Source organism: Salvia miltiorrhiza, chromosome 4, assembly GCF_028751815.1.
Source record: "Salvia miltiorrhiza cultivar Shanhuang (shh) chromosome 4, IMPLAD_Smil_shh, whole genome shotgun sequence".
In the NCBI taxonomy this organism is placed as follows: Eukaryota; Viridiplantae; Streptophyta; class Magnoliopsida; order Lamiales; family Lamiaceae; genus Salvia; species Salvia miltiorrhiza.
In genome coordinates, this window is record NC_080390.1 from 1,709,825 (window position 1) to 1,725,464 (window position 15,640).

Below are 15,640 nucleotides of genomic sequence, written 5' to 3' on the forward strand. Positions count from 1 at the left end.
CATTGATTTTGTATGTACAGTAATCTTGCTATTTTTGGCTACCAACTTTTAAATATAGATAAAATTTGGCCATGTATTGTATTTGTATTTGTGTAAAAATAGCAGAGAAAGGGAAATGAGTATTGGCTGTGTGATTTTGTATGTGATGTAATTACCTAAACATAAATAGCAAAGAGAGGGGAATGCTTATTGGCTGTGTGATTTTGGGTTCCTGTGCTTTTTCTGTTTATAAAAGTGAGCCATTGAAACAATTTATTGTTTTTCATAATTAGCTAATTTTATGTGTATATTGTACTCACTCCCATCGTTTTTGAGTAATAACCTTAAAACAACTTATAAATACTTGAAAAATATTTGAGAAAATAAGTTCATAAATAACTTAAATTATAAGAATGAGCTCTAATAATTTAGAGCACCCACGTTGATAGACTCATCCGCCCGATTCGAATCGATTTGGCGGATGAGTCGACCATTGCAGGGTGGGGGCGACTCGATCGAGGTCGACTCATATGGATGAGCCGGGCGTTCATCCGTTATTTTGTGCATGCGAGTGCAATGCACATGCTACTTTTTAAAAAATAAAAAATAAATAAAAAAAATTTAATGGATATGAGTCAGTTGGATGAGTCTTTTTCAATACAGTTGGATAAGAGGCGTCGTCGTGCGTGGAGAGCCCTCCGGTGAAGTATTTGGAGGATGTCGAAGATAGTCCTGCGCCGGCACAACAGCCGGCTGCGTCGATCGTACGGCGAATCACACACTTAGCTAAAATCAGTGAGAATTTGGATGGAGTGAACACAAGGTTTATGATGATGCAAAGGACTAAGGTCACATAACTAGAGATGTAGTAGAGCTTTTGGAGTTAGTTTTGGTTTGTAAAGATGATTACACGATTAATTGTCATATATAGTGTTTGAATATAAATTATAATTAATGAGAAAGAAACTAGGTTTCAAATTAAAAAACTCTGTTTTAAATTATAATGAATGAATTAACCTGGAAGCAACTCATATATTTGGCTCTCTCAAATGTAAATAGAATCCTCTTTTTTCAAACCCACCTAATTCTATCAAATTATCACAAGATTTTGGAAGAGAGAAAGATAATAGAGAGAAAGAGAGGCCTCTGCAAATGTTACTACTCCATGTTTGCAAATGTTACTACTCCATGTTAGCAGAAGAAGCAAAAGCTACAGTTTACATGAAAGAACTTGAGAAATCCCGAACACAAATCTGAGCATGTTCATTCATGAATCTATTGGTTGTACCCAAATTACATTTGTTGGAATGAACTCAAAAGAATATTTTTTGTTATAGATGATGTTGTTCGTTTTCCAGAATGGAGCCCAACCTGCACCGATATCAACCCGGCCCTTGCTCGAGTTCAACTGGACGCGTACACTCTTCCCGCCCGGATACTTGAGCCATACTTTCATCTTTCCCGTCAAGCCGGACTCCTTAACAAAATTACTTGGAAGATGCTGAGATTTACTCAAGCCAAGTTAGTAATGATGCCATGCCTTTCACACACACAGAATTTGAGAGTGGAGAGATTCTTACAAATTTTACGTAGTGGTATTGTTTCAAAATACGTTTGAACCGTGGATTCATCCTTCTAAAAGAAGGTTTCTGTCTGCGCTCTTCACTTCCAATCTCCTGCTCAACATGCTTATTCCATGCTGCACCTTTCTTCTTCAATGCTGAGACAGAAGCTTTTCCCCTCTGTCTGTTTCTATCATTCTTGATAGAAGATGGTTTCTTCTTGCTCACCCTTCTAACATTCCTTGCAGAAGTGCCAGCAATATGTTCTTCATCTTGCTCTTCACTGCTCGAGGATCCAATGCTAAGCTCTTCGTCAATCATCTCAATGCTAAGCTCTTCGTCATCCATATCTTCATCTCGGCTCACTAAAGAAAAGAAAATCATCATGCTTCCATTATCTATTTCAACTTCAAAACCACATTAAACATGTATCATTACCTTTAGAAGATATTTTCAGAATGTCAGCCCTCTTCTTCTTAGAGCTGATGGCAGAGTATCCTTGCCTATATAAGGGAGCTTTGCCTTTGTCAAGCACACCTTCACCATTTCCCTTACTCGTAACATCTCTGAAACTCCTATCTTCATTGCAGAAGTATATATACCTTAGCTTAACAATATCATGGTTAAAACAATAGAAAGTATAAGAACTGAACATCAACAGACCGAGTATCAAAAAGATACGACTTTGTCACCTTTATCCGACAATGAAGTTGAGTCGTCTGCGAATGTTTCAGATGCAGTGGAATAATCTCTTAAACTGCAGTTTATGCAATGATGAGGAGACTCACAAAGGCCTTGCATTTCTGACTGCCCTCTCTTTGATGTGAAATGTGTTTTCCTATTCGAGAGTTCAGCTTCATCAACTCTCTGGATCTCAATATCCTCAGGCGTCATATACTCGCTGCCACTCTCTGAGCATCACAAAAAATTACAAGCAAGCATTTCCAGATGATCAGCCAATGCAGCTCTTGGTGGCTATTTTTGGGATAAAATCATCATTATTTGGTGGCTACACCAGAAAAGAAAACTTATGCATTTCTCAGTCTGAAGCAAAACTTATACATTTGAATGAATACAACACAGATGTGGAACCAATCTTTTAGCAAGCACTAATTTATGGATCCCCTTTATCTATAGAACCATATATTTTCTAATCCTTGATGAAGCACAGCAGCATGCTAATGTATTTGTCATTGCCTAAATGCAGGGATTACTATATATCAAGCAAAAATAAGCTAGATTTGGGAAGTAGCAAGCAGATAAAATGCATTCCATGTACTAACCTTCTTGAACAGGAAGATGGTTGAAATCCTCAGCCGATTTTTCCACAGAGGCAGATGGTTTGTTGCTTGGACTGCCAACATTCTTCCAAGAACTGGCTGCATGAGTCAAGCCCCTTATCTTTGATGCAGAACGTATTTGATTGAAGACAGATTCATCAATCATCTCTATCTCAGGTTGATTCATATCCATGTCTACATTGTTGTTCCCTGCACATTGAAATAATATGCAAATAAACACTACAAACCAAGAGAAGCTTATGCAACAATTTCTTTTTTACAAAGAAACAGTTATATAAATGCATTTGAAGTTTGATTATACACATATTTATGAAAGTACCAGATTTTTTTGGGTTCGTTTGTCTCTTCCTCTTCCGCTCTCTTATGCTATCATTGTAAGAGCTTGAAGGAATCCCCTGTGTTTGTGCAGTGATCCCAAAGTAGGCGTCTCTTTTGGACCTTGTTCTCTCAGAAACACAAGAGAAGAATGTCTTTGTAGCTTCTTCATGATTCTTTGACTGTCTATCACTCTAAATCACAATATTAGCTTTAGATAGGCTCTGAATTTCAAATAGCAAATCTTTAAGAAATGAACAAACTCCTTTTTTATTTCTTAAATCATCAAAGCTACAGCACATTACTGATGCTGAAAAAAAATATATACAGTTTGCACTTACAAGTAGGATTATGTATCAAGAAAATGCATACTATTATAGAGATACCACATTCAAATGAAAAGGCAACATCACATTCCTTCAACTTGTATATATTAATTCAAGGGAGGCATACCATTTTTTGAAGTTGAAGAGCACAAACACTCTTTTTCTTGAATTGGCTGTGAATTTCTTCAGGTGCTAAATCTTTTTTTTTTTTTTTTTTTTTGATCGGGCAAAGTCATGTTAGATGTTAGTAATTAGTTCCTCATCCACTCCAAGAACCACCTTATCTCTCCATTCACCAAAATCCATCTTATATCTCCAATCTCCAATTCGTTCCCAAGAGGTATCGAACCCTGGTCACTTCACTTAAGTGAGGACCCGGTGGCCAGGTGCTAAATCTGTTAAGACAAACCCTGGAAATTGTCAACAACAAGGATTTACTTAATAAGCATTGTAGCTTTATTTTTGAAAAATAAATGAAAAATTAAATATTTGTGAAATTCCTGTAACTTGGAACAATGCTTTTTGATAATAAAAAGAATGAAATCACACATTATTTTACAAAGCGACGACTAATGTGGCATCCTAGCTAGTTTCGCTTCTCTCTTATGTTTTTGAGATTGTAACTTGTATATTTATGATATCATAGTATTTAATACACATGAACGTTGGTTTGTAATGGAATTTATGTAACTAAAAATGGAAGATGAGAAGCATTAAAAAAATCTCTTACATTGGAATACTTTAGCGTGGCCAGTTAAAGCAAAATTTCTTCAACAATGAAGGAACAAAAACAGATTAATCTCTTCGCAAAAAAAAAAAAAAAAAACAGATTCTCTTATCTCTCTAGTGGTTGTATCATTTTCTAAAAAAAAAACTACACATACATCTCTGTGTGAGTGTATTTTTGTGTTTCATTAGTGTGTGAGATGAGATATATGTATTTGCTCACTACATGCACATATATATATATATATATATATATAGAGAGAGAGAGAGAGAGTTGAGCTCGTAAGCTCACTCGTCGGTACCGGAACTGAACTTCACCGGAGATTAACTCGCCGTCGCTGCGTATTCAGTCTGCCTGAGTGTGTGTGTGTGTGTGAGAGAGAGAGAGAGAGATCTAATGTGTATGCATTTCTCTCACTAAAACTATATGAACTCTCGTTTTTCTGCTTTCAATTTTAATAATATTATACAAAGAGAAAAGTTGATGCTCAACACAATCACACAAGCTAACAAAGAAGCATTGATTTTGTATGTACAGTAATCTTGCTATTTTTGGCTACCAACTTTTAAATATAGATAAAATCTTGCTATTTGTATTTGTATAAAAATAGCAGAGAAAGGGAAATGAGTATTGGCTGTGTGATTTTGTATGTGATGTAATTACCTAAACATAAATAGCAAAGAGAGGGGAATGCTTATTGGCTGTGTGATTTTGGGTTCCTGTGCTTTTTCTGTTTATAAAAATGAGCCGTTGAAAAAATTTATTGTTTTTCATAATTAACTCATTTTATGTGTATATTGTACTCACTCCCATCGTTTTTGAGTATTTTGCTCAAAGTAACCTTAAAACAACTTATAAATACTTGAAAAATATTTGATAAAATAAGTTCATAAATAACTTAAATTATAAGAATGAGCTCTGATAATTTAGAGCACTCACATTGATCGACTCATCCGCCCGATTCGAGTCGATTTGGCGGATGAATCGACCATTGCAGGGTGGGGGCAACTCGAGGTCGACTCATATGGATGAGCAGGGCGCTCATCCGTTATTTTGTGCATGCGAGTACAATGCACACGCTACTTTAAAAACAAAAAAAATTAATGGATATGAGTTAGTTGGATGAGTCTTTTCAATACAGGGCATTGACTCATAACCGACTCATCCGTGGATGAGCCTCCAACCGACTCAACGGATGTGAATGCTCTTATAAGCTACTCAACTTATGAAAATTCAACTTAACTTTTGAAAAATTATACATTACGCATAAACTTTAGTAGATCATTAAGTATCAAAACAATGTTGTTTTAGCGATATTATGCTTTGATTGATAAATAATTAATCGGTTTTTTGCGTTTTTTTCTTCACCCTTGTTAGTGTGACATACCCTCAATTTTGTGGAAGTTATCAGTTAGCAGTGGTTTTTCAAAAAAAACCACTGAGTAAATGTATTTATGAGTGTTTATTAGGTAAATGTATGGTGTGTGACTAATGTGAGATCACTGAGATCCATATTGGTTGTCAAAAAAAAAAATGAACTTCATATTATTTAAAATATTGTTTTAAAAATATTTTTCTCCAAAATTGTGAATTAAATATATTTAAATTGAGTCAAATTGAATATTTAAATTGTACTGTTTCGAATACACTTAAAAAAACACGAATATTCGATTTAATTCAATTCAAACAATGACGAATTAGTGTGCGAATCGAATATAAATCACAAATAAAATTCAAAATATATTTGAGTACCAATTTAAATATGTACGTAGTTTACAAATACGAATCAAATATCGCTTCGATTCAATTCGTTTACATCCCTAATAACGAATTTACCAAATAAGACAATGAAGATATATAATTTCTTAAACGATGACTTATGGCAATTTGCATCAGAAAAGGATTCAACCTCATGCGTCATAACTATAAACAATATTAGATGACTGCCAAATATTTATTTTCTCTGTTCAAGTTTTAAAAAAAATTAACAAATCGTCAAAGAATTTAATTATGCTATTGGCATTGTGTTTTATATATATCAAAGATAACAAGTTTTTAAAGTGTTTAAATTATCTTGAAAATCACGGCCATTAGCTCGTTTTAGGATTACAACATGAAATTTGATGACACTGCAATACTAATGAGCCCAAATAATTCCACTAAACATCGTTCGAAGAAATAAGAATTCTCCAAATTTCAATCAAAAAAATTAAAAGTTCAATAGTCATCGGACCATCTTTATTTTAGTAAAAAAAAAATCAGCTTTAATCTTCAATTTTGTTAGATAAAAAATTTGAGCATGTTGTAATTACAAAATATTCTAAATATTGATATATTTCAGATAATTGATAATTTCGTAAATATATACTTTCTATGCTTAAAGGTATTTTCTTATCTTCCACGCCTCATTGATTTTGGTTCCTTAAAGCAATAATGAAAAAAAAAAAGTCGATTCTATTCTTATTTATTTTGTAGAATGAGAGCAAATATGGCATGGAGATTTATTTTATTTTAATATGACATGTTTTCATTAATGTGGTAAAATTGGATGGAATTTTCCATACGTAATTATGGAAAATGTATTCTCTTTCTCTACCTAGAAATGGAAACCTCTTTTTTCAAAGCCTTACACCTAATTCTACATTTTTTCGTCGCTACTTCCCATCAATTATCACAAGATTTTGAGAGATAAAATGAAGATCTAGAGAGAGAGAGAGAGGCCTCTGCAAATGTTATTTAGCAAAAGAAGAAAATCAAAAGAAGCTTTATGCAAGTTTTGTGAAAGTTTTTTTCCTAGTCTGTCTGCGCAGAGATGGTTGGCAGAAAATAAATGTAGGAAGGAATCATAAATTGCTTTTACATGTATTTGTGGTACAAATTAATAGGCAGCTGTGAACTTCAAAATCGAATATTCAAAGCTTGTTTAGAGTTGAAGTGTTTCAATCAATTCAAGGATACAAGTAAAAATGAAGTGTTTCAATCGAATATTTATTTATTTAATTTCCATTCTTTTTATGTAAGAAATGTTGTCATTTCCCAGTTCTTAAATGATGAAAATTAATGGTGTTTTTGTGGGCAGGTAGAGTGCTTTAGGATTTGATAGTGAAGATTAGTTGTTAAGCATGTTACATGTAATGATCTCTCACAATATGTGATGTGAGTGAAATTGAATCTTGATTTCCTTTAGGCATGAGATGAGTTTCATATGGGAATTGAGATGCATCAAATACAAGAATTGGTATGGGTAAGAACAGGTGGTGGAAATTAATAGAGCTTAAAATAATGTTGTGTTGCTCAAAAATTCTATGTACATAACCAAGAGAGAGAGAGAGAGAGAGAGATGGGCTTACAGTAAACAATACATGTAGAAACAGCCAAAAAATCGCTGTATCACTTCTCTTATGCTGAGGGATAAGCAGCTACAAGACCACTCTGATTCCATCTACAATTCTGAATGCTGCCATTTGCTTTTTAAGAACAAGGTAACTCAGCCTGTAGAGGTTAAACAAAACTCAAACACCAGTTGCATATGATACGAGTCCTAAAAGAATGACAACGGTTAACTTACTCATTGATGGGAGCTCTATGTATCGAGTTTTGAGTCCGTTAGTCTTTGTAGCCTACTGATGTCTTTGCCCCATGCAATTTTTGGGCACTGGAAAACTGATCTAGACTGGTAAAATGATCCAACGAAAAGGGCAAACCTATCAAAGCGATTGCAAATGTACAAGAAAATTCTTGGTAAGTGCATCAATATTGAACTTTCTCCAACTAATAGATGATACATTGCAAATATCTAAGTATTCTTCATCACATATCCATGCTTCAAAGATTTGCAAATGTACCCAACAAACTGGTACAAGATGCTTCAGTCGGCATATGCCTAGAATATCTAATACAATGAACCATATCTTTATGTTTGAGACACAATTCTCACCTCCCGTGTTAGGATTCTGTGTCTTCTTCAAGGCGGATGCTGGGACAGATTTGCTTCCTAAGTCAAGATCACAAATCATGATCCACTTTCAGTGAAGAACTCTCACCTAAATAGACATGAAGGCAATGTCAAGAGACTCTTCCCAAAACTTAACAATAATTGTGTCAACAGACACTGAAAAGTTAATTCTGTCACATTCTTTATTCAGAGCAAAGATGAATACGAAAATATTGTAGTCTAAATAGAAAAAAACTACAAACATAGACTTTTGAGAAGATACAAACATGCGATTCAGATTGCTCATCCATCAAGTTCGAGGAAATCTTGTTTAGCAAAATGAAAAACGACTAAAACATACAAAATGGAAATGTATTGAAAAGATAAAGCCTACAAACTTCAAAGGGTTAACCGGTTAAGCCAACACCTATGAGTTAATGAAACTAGGATTCCACATGGCAAGAGTCTTTCTTCCCTCATACTAATGCGGTAAGGTTCAAAAGCGAATGAAGCAAAAATGTAGGGTCATTCATCAGATGGCAGAAAATCTATTTCACTTAAGCTTATTTAAACCAAGAATTCTAGATGAAGAAATATTCAAGTGGATCACCATAAACTAAATAAAGGGGGAAAAAGAAACAGCGTAAGGAAAAGAATTTACATGGCAAAAAGAAAACAACCTTAGTTAGTATCTAGGACTACATATGCCATGATGAATCAAGAGTTCAAGTAGCCACAATTACCTACAACTGTTATGATTGAAATGATATGCACTCCTCCAATATAAAATCCAGCATTGAGGCAGTATCAATAAATAGCACATCGAACAAATTAACTAGGCAATAACTAGCAGACAAATACATTTCATCAGTTAGATAACCAAAATGGTACAAGTAATTTCACCTCATTTTAAGTTTCAAAACGCACATAGCAAGCAAGCTGATGAAGAAAGAATTGCCATTTCCTCATCAAGGACACCTAGATGCACACACAGGAATCACCTAATCAGCTTCTATATTTTGGTGCAAGGGCAAAATCAGGGTGGTCCTCATCAGAAATCTTCTGGCTGGTCACCAAATACCTAGGGAGCAATCACTTCATTAACTTATCTGAAGACAGCTTCCACATTCATGCTGGACAGATCATCAGTAAACCCAAAGGGGTTAGAACTTGTTTTCTGATAAACCCTGTTTCTGTATATGAAGTCATAAGTCATGTACATTAGGAGGTCAAGAAAGAGACTTTTCCCTGTTATTTCTTTTGTAGATCCAACATCTTCTAAATCATTATATGCTCTATCCAATATCTTATACGTTATCTCATCAAACTCAAAAGAAATCTCGCTCAACTTCTGTGCCCACATTGCTGTCCTGTGCGGTAAACCATGTTTGCGTAAGTTAGACAACAGTAAGTTAGTTGTAACTAAATCTGGAACAAAACCCATCTTAAGCAATTTTCCTGTCAACATCATTGCACGATCTAGTATATCACGGCAGACACCACTCATCAGAGTGTTGTAGGTAACTGTATCTGGAACTATTCCAGCAGAAACTAGCTCATCAAGCATCATTATAGCTCTATTCATTCTTCGGCTTCTGCAATAACCATGAATCTGTATGTTGTAAGTTGTAATATCTGGGCCCCAGCCACTATTATGCATTGTGTTTGCCAAATTCTCCGCATTTAACATGTCAAGCTGCATGCAGTATCCACTGATCAAAGTATTATAAGTCACATTATCTGGGGTCCATCCACGTCTCATCATCTCCATGTAGGTGGCCATGGCCGATTTCATTCTTCCTTGGTTGCAGAAACCTTTGATAATGATATTGAGGGTGATGACATCGGGGAGCAAACCCCTATTCCTCATCTCCAATTCCAGCCTTAACGCCTCATCTAGTTCACCGCAGTTGCAAAAGCCAGAAATTAAGGAATTGTAAACAAAATTGTTAGGCACGAGCCCTTTACTGAACATTTTCAAAAACATATTGTACGCCTGTTCAATAAAACCCCCCTTGGAAAGGCCATGAATGAAAGCAGAAACTGCAACAGCATCAGGAGCCATCCCAAGCATCTCCATTTCTGTCCAAAGACCTTGAGCTCCCATCATGTCTCCTTTCTTAAAATACCCATCCAGAACCACTGTGAAAGCTGCTCTACTGATGGGATAACCATTTTCTATCATCTTGTATATAAGAGACTTGGCCTCTTGAAGCCTCCCAATTCTAGATAAACCTAAGAGAAGTGAAGTATATGTGGAAGCTGATGGGGTGAGGCCAACTTTCAACATAATGTTGTAGACTTCGAAAGCCTTATCTTCTAACCCTGCTTTGCTATAGGAAAGAATTAAGGAGTTAAATGAAATTACACTAAGAAAAATTCCTTTGTCAAGCATAAACTCCAATAGTTCAAAAGCTTCACCCAATCTACCTGCCCAACACAGTCCTCCAATACATATATCAGGTAGTGAAGAATCCGGAACCGATCCCATCCCTGAAAAGTCCCTTAGCAACCTGTTCTGATCCTGCTCATTACCGAACCTTTCATTACCAGCAGCTAAGATGTTAAAAGTCACGCCATCAGGTGCGACACCCTTGCTTCTCATTTCTTCATAGAGCACATTTGCCATACCAATTTCTCTTGCCTTGACACAGCCATCCATCAAGGCATTATACAGTACGGTGTCTGGAAACACGCCCAATTCTTGCATCCAACAAAAGATTTTTTTTGCTTCAACAATATTACCCTCCTTGCAAAAAGCATTGATGACTGTACTAAATGTAGCAGAGCTTGGAGCGCAACCACTTTCAACCATCAAACGCACCCATCTGAATGCATCCCAAGTCCACCCTTTAACACAATATGCATTGATCAAAATATTATACGTATATACATCTGGCTCACACCCAAACTTCCTCATCACATACAACAAACTTTCTCCAATCCGAATGCAGCCTCTCCTACAGAATCCAAGAATCATCACATTGTAAACATAATTCAAAGGGATAGGTCCTTTACGAACCATATCTCTGAACAACATCCACACACTGCCATAATCACCAAACCGTAGTAACAACTTCATCAAACAACAAATAGCTGATGAACTCGGCCTACCACCAACTCCTCTCATCCTATCCAAAACCTCCAGGGCACAATATGCCATCTCTGCATTTGTAAAAGAGCGCATTAGTGCATCAAGAATATAAAAGTCCACTTCAGTCCTAAAGTTTTCTCTCCATACAAGAACATAACTCCTCTTCTCTCCCATTTCCCGTATCATCCATGTGAGGACATCCTGAGCTAAGAACCTAAATTCCTTAGCTACTAACAAATGCACGACAACACAATAACGTGGGACGAGGCCGTTCGAGTAATCACGAAAAACATATTTGAAAAATGCAAACGCAACCTGCCTGTCCTCGAGCGCTACCATGATTTTCACAAGGGTAACTGGAGAAAATCTTCTGGAGAACCGAATGAAGAGGCGCCTCTTCTTCCGCTTGATCATCTTTGAAATTCCGACGGCGAGCATACGCCTCTCATTTGAATTAATCACACTGTTTGCGGAGCTACTGTTAAAAGGAGAAAATTGACTAAGATAATCGAATTTTGAGCCGACATTGTGTGAGCTGGAGCTGCTGAAATAAGCAAACTGTATCGATTGATGAGAAACAGATAGCAGATGGGCTAGGGTTTCCGAGCTGAGGTGGAGAGAGAGAGGGCAGAAATGGCAGACCTTGAGACTCCTGTGCAGACGGCGCACAGCAGCAGACATCCGTATGTCGCCGGCGAAAACGTCGGAAATCAGTCCGCCGGCCTACGGCGTCGGAAGAGGGTTTTACTTATGGATTCACCGCCGCATTTTACAGATGCTTTTAGAAGCAAAACGGATTCATGTTCATGGGGAAAAACTCTCTTCTTGAAATTGGGCCCAAATTTTCTCAGGCCCATTAAAACCCTCGGAAAATCAAATATTTGGGCTTGAGGCCCTAAATGCGTCACATAATACATAAATCGCTTTTGTGTCGTGGAATCGACTTGTAATTATTGTAAAGCATTAATGAAATTTTAATTTAAGAACTTTTTTTAATTAGGTGCATGTTGAGCTAATGATTTTATTTAGGGATATAGAGTCGTTGTTATGTGTTGACAACTAATTAATTACTTCATTCGTCCCACGAATCTTGACATGTATTCCTTTTTGGGCCGTCCCACAAATCTTGACACATTTCTAAATAAAGTAATAATTATTACTTTCTCTCTCCTACTTTATCACTTTTATTACTTTCTCTCTCCTACTTTATCACTTTTATACTTTATTAATTACACACTTAAAGCACTAATCTACAATTCCTTAATTCTCGTGCCGAAATCAAACGTGTTAAGATTCGTGGGACGGACGAAGTACATAATTAGTAGTAAAGTCAACTTCAGCTTACGAGCATGTTGGTGTTGAAACAGATCCGCGTATGTTGAAGCTGAGACATATCAACTTAGCTTAAGGTTTTCACCTCAGCCGAAAGCTTCAACTGATAAATCGGCGGTGCGGGAAATATCGTTGTCGGCTGAAAAAATTCATCGACACTCGCGCGCAGCGACATTTAATTTCTCATTTCACCGTTGGGCTGTGTGAATGCATCTGGCTTTGTATCTTGTCTAGATTCATTATCTCCTATAAGAGAGAGCTTAGAAAACAAGAAGTAATATAGCAGCTAGAAACCATTGATGCATCGTGTTAGATAGTTGTATTCTTCGTAGTTGTAGATCGTAATCCGTTGTAATCGTTCGCCTTCTTTGATTGGTAATGGAAAAATTTATTTACCTGCCCGTGGACATAGATTCATCACGACCGTGAAAAGTGATCGATAAATAACTCTTTTGCCACACCTGAATTTAATGGTTGGCATTTGGGTTTGGATTTGGGATAATTTCATGTTGCAATGAGTTGTACTTTTGTGGTGGTCCAGTGTTCCCCAGTAACTAGGTGATATTGATGTTTGTTGCTTTTATGCTTTCGATCAATAAGTTTAGAGGAAAGGATAATGCCCACGATTTAATTTTATTTTTAAAATACAACAAGCCAAATCCACTGTGTTTGATTAAGGTGATGGAGGTAGCGTTTATTGGAGCTAACTCCACTTTTTCAATCGTGTCTCTTTTATTTTGTTTTTTTGGTTGAAATGGTTATTTATATTCACAATTTGATCAATTTTTTCATAAATAGTTTATTAGGCATAGTACTGTAAGTCTGTAAGCAATTTACGTACACTTTAATAATTAATTTACGACCAATAATTTTTTTCCAGTTTGTTTTTTTAATACCGAACACTAACTACTAACATGTAGTTTCACATATGATGCAGTATGTCATCGGATTCACATGACTTGAAAATCATTCAATCCCAATCAAAAAATTTATAACTATCGTCTTTTAATTTTTTTTTTTTTTTGAGGATGTGACAATAAGAGATCTCTCAACTTTATTAAAACCGAAAACAATAGATTTATGCAGTCACATTGTGGCCACCCACAAACTAGTATAATAAGAAAAATCTTGATTTATTTAATTTATTTTTTTTAATAAAAAAAGAATTTAGTTATTTTATTATATTCTCTATATTGTACTTATTTTGCATTTTTTATTTAATTTTTTTAATAAAAATAAAAAAGTTATCAAAAAATTGCAAAAAAATAACTACAATGTAGAGAATATGATAAAATAACTAAATCTTATTTTTCTTTTAAAAAATAAGTTAAATAAATTAAATTATTATCTATTTAAGTAAATTATGGGTGGCCACAACGTGACTGTTTAGCATTACTCAACCGAAAATACCACTGTAAAACTACACAAATTTTTTGGTAAATTTAAGAGATGCAATCATGCAATTATGCAAATGCCTTCAAACCTAATTTTGTTTCATATATACAATCATATAAGAAAATACAAAACCTATGTGACATGATCAAGAAAGAAAAATTAAAATAAAGCACGAGGTGTGCTCTTGCTTGCATCGCCCAATTAAACTAAGACTTCTTGTCTCAAAACTTGAATATGAATATGATGATATAAGGCGACTCATATCATAAATTGTAATTTGAATAAATCCTTCAAAATTCTTCATGGATTCTACATATCGAGGTTTCACATATTCTGAGATTCTGCTTTGAGCTTAGAATCTTAAAGAAGGCTTTCCAGAAATTCATACCTAAAAAACACAAGATTAATTCTTGTGATTAACAAATCAGCAACCAAAACAGAGGTGATTAACCAAGATTTATATGATATCCCATGACATCCAAATAAAGGACTCTCAATCCTTCCCCACCATATACACAAATCAGATGCCATATTCCAGAAAAAAGAAAAAGGGGAAAAAGATGAAAAATATAAATTAAAAAAAAAAGGAAAAACAAAATTGTTGGTACGGACTTCTTCTGCACCCATCTCTCTCTACAGATCAAACTCCAGTTCTCGCGAAATTCATCGAGGAAGTGATCAGTAATTTCTTCTCAAATACAATATACATATATATATACTTATTTGCAGTGAACTTTAATCTCAAGAGTCAAGCGACGGCCACTGTTCCCGTCCGTACAGCTTTGTTCGTGTCGTATTCCTTGGCGGAGTCGGAGGTCTGTCTCACAGCGCTCGATCTCTTCGACGAAGACGACGAGGAAGACGACGACATCTTCCATTTCTTCTCCATCGCCTCATCCATCTCTATCTGTTCCTGTCTGCACTCTTGGCTACAGAACGGCGTGTTCCCTCTGCAAAATCGTTCCAATCCCCAAATTAACAACTCACTAAAACAAAAAATTGCTGCAATTGAGCTTCAATCCACAAAATCGCGACCTAATTTTACCTGTACATGAAGATGTCGCTGTTTTGGCTGAGCGGTCTGCGGCAGAGCGAGCAGGAATCGAGGAAGTGCGGTTGGTAGTCGTGCTCGCATCCGGTGTAGTAATATGCTGCGGCTGAGCCCATGGTTGCAGCGGCGGTGGCGGTGGTGGCGACGGTGGTGGGATTGATGCAATTGATAGGGGGTGAGAAAGTTGCGAGTGGAGGGGAAGCAATACGATGTGGGCAAGTGGCGTTTTATAGGAAAAGGGAGGCCATGGACTGGGGAGGAGCTCCGCTCAGGTGTCACGCGGACTACCTGGATAAATGGGCTCAACCAATGAGAACGCTCCACGTCGTGGAGATGGTGTGGTTTATTGGTCGGAATTTTGTATCGTGGAATGTGATGTAGGTGAGTCAATCTCAATACTATTTTAAAAAATGCATTTTGCTTTTTTCCCCCAAATCCAAGGGATTGGATCCTGTGGCAGTAGTGCATTGCATCAGCTAGCAAATTAAAAAGTTACAACTTTTGTAAAAGAGATAAATTTTGCGTCATGATAAAATTTGAGGTTAAAGGTCTTCACCACCACTTAGACTAAGATAATATGGTTTATTACTTAATGTGGGACATTTTCTTTTACTCCAATGATAA

General features: G+C 36.0%; 3 protein-coding genes across 8 annotated transcripts; all 3 read right to left on the bottom strand.

Moving 5' to 3' along the window:
- Positions 1-1,228: 1,228 nt before the first annotated feature.
- LOC131022119 (uncharacterized) lies at positions 1,229-4,903 on the bottom strand. Its single transcript, XM_057951524.1, has 8 exons — positions 4,512-4,903; positions 3,611-3,878; positions 3,162-3,351; positions 2,825-3,031; positions 2,234-2,452; positions 1,980-2,120; positions 1,560-1,906; positions 1,229-1,480 (listed from the first exon to the last, which is right to left on the bottom strand). Exons 2-8 carry the CDS (start codon positions 3,611-3,613, stop codon positions 1,247-1,249), a joined length of 1,341 nt encoding a protein of 446 aa, XP_057807507.1. The 5' UTR covers positions 3,614-3,878; positions 4,512-4,903; the 3' UTR covers positions 1,229-1,246.
- A 2,548-nt stretch (positions 4,904-7,451) lies between these two features.
- LOC131022122 (pentatricopeptide repeat-containing protein At1g12300, mitochondrial-like) lies at positions 7,452-12,040 on the bottom strand. Of its 6 annotated transcripts, none has more exons than XM_057951531.1 (5): positions 11,881-12,040; positions 9,048-11,796; positions 8,148-8,253; positions 7,779-7,914; positions 7,452-7,702 (listed from the first exon to the last, which is right to left on the bottom strand). In XM_057951531.1, the coding sequence occupies exons 1-2, from the start codon at positions 11,917-11,919 to the stop codon at positions 9,250-9,252; spliced, it is 2,586 nt and encodes an 861-aa protein (XP_057807514.1). In that variant the 5' UTR covers positions 11,920-12,040; the 3' UTR covers positions 7,452-7,702; positions 7,779-7,914; positions 8,148-8,253; positions 9,048-9,249. The 6 variants fall into 6 exon arrangements, with proteins under 6 accessions (XP_057807514.1, XP_057807515.1, XP_057807516.1 ...); XM_057951532.1 differs by having other exon boundaries at positions 9,048-11,716; positions 11,881-12,036; XM_057951533.1 differs by having other exon boundaries at positions 9,048-11,782; positions 11,881-12,029.
- Positions 12,041-14,408: 2,368 nt separating this feature from the next.
- Positions 14,409-15,319, bottom strand: LOC131022124 (FCS-Like Zinc finger 3-like). Its single transcript, XM_057951534.1, has 2 exons — positions 15,011-15,319; positions 14,409-14,915 (listed from the first exon to the last, which is right to left on the bottom strand). The coding sequence occupies exons 1-2, from the start codon at positions 15,130-15,132 to the stop codon at positions 14,714-14,716; spliced, it is 324 nt and encodes a 107-aa protein (XP_057807517.1). The 5' UTR covers positions 15,133-15,319; the 3' UTR covers positions 14,409-14,713.
- Positions 15,320-15,640: the final 321 nt, after the last annotated feature.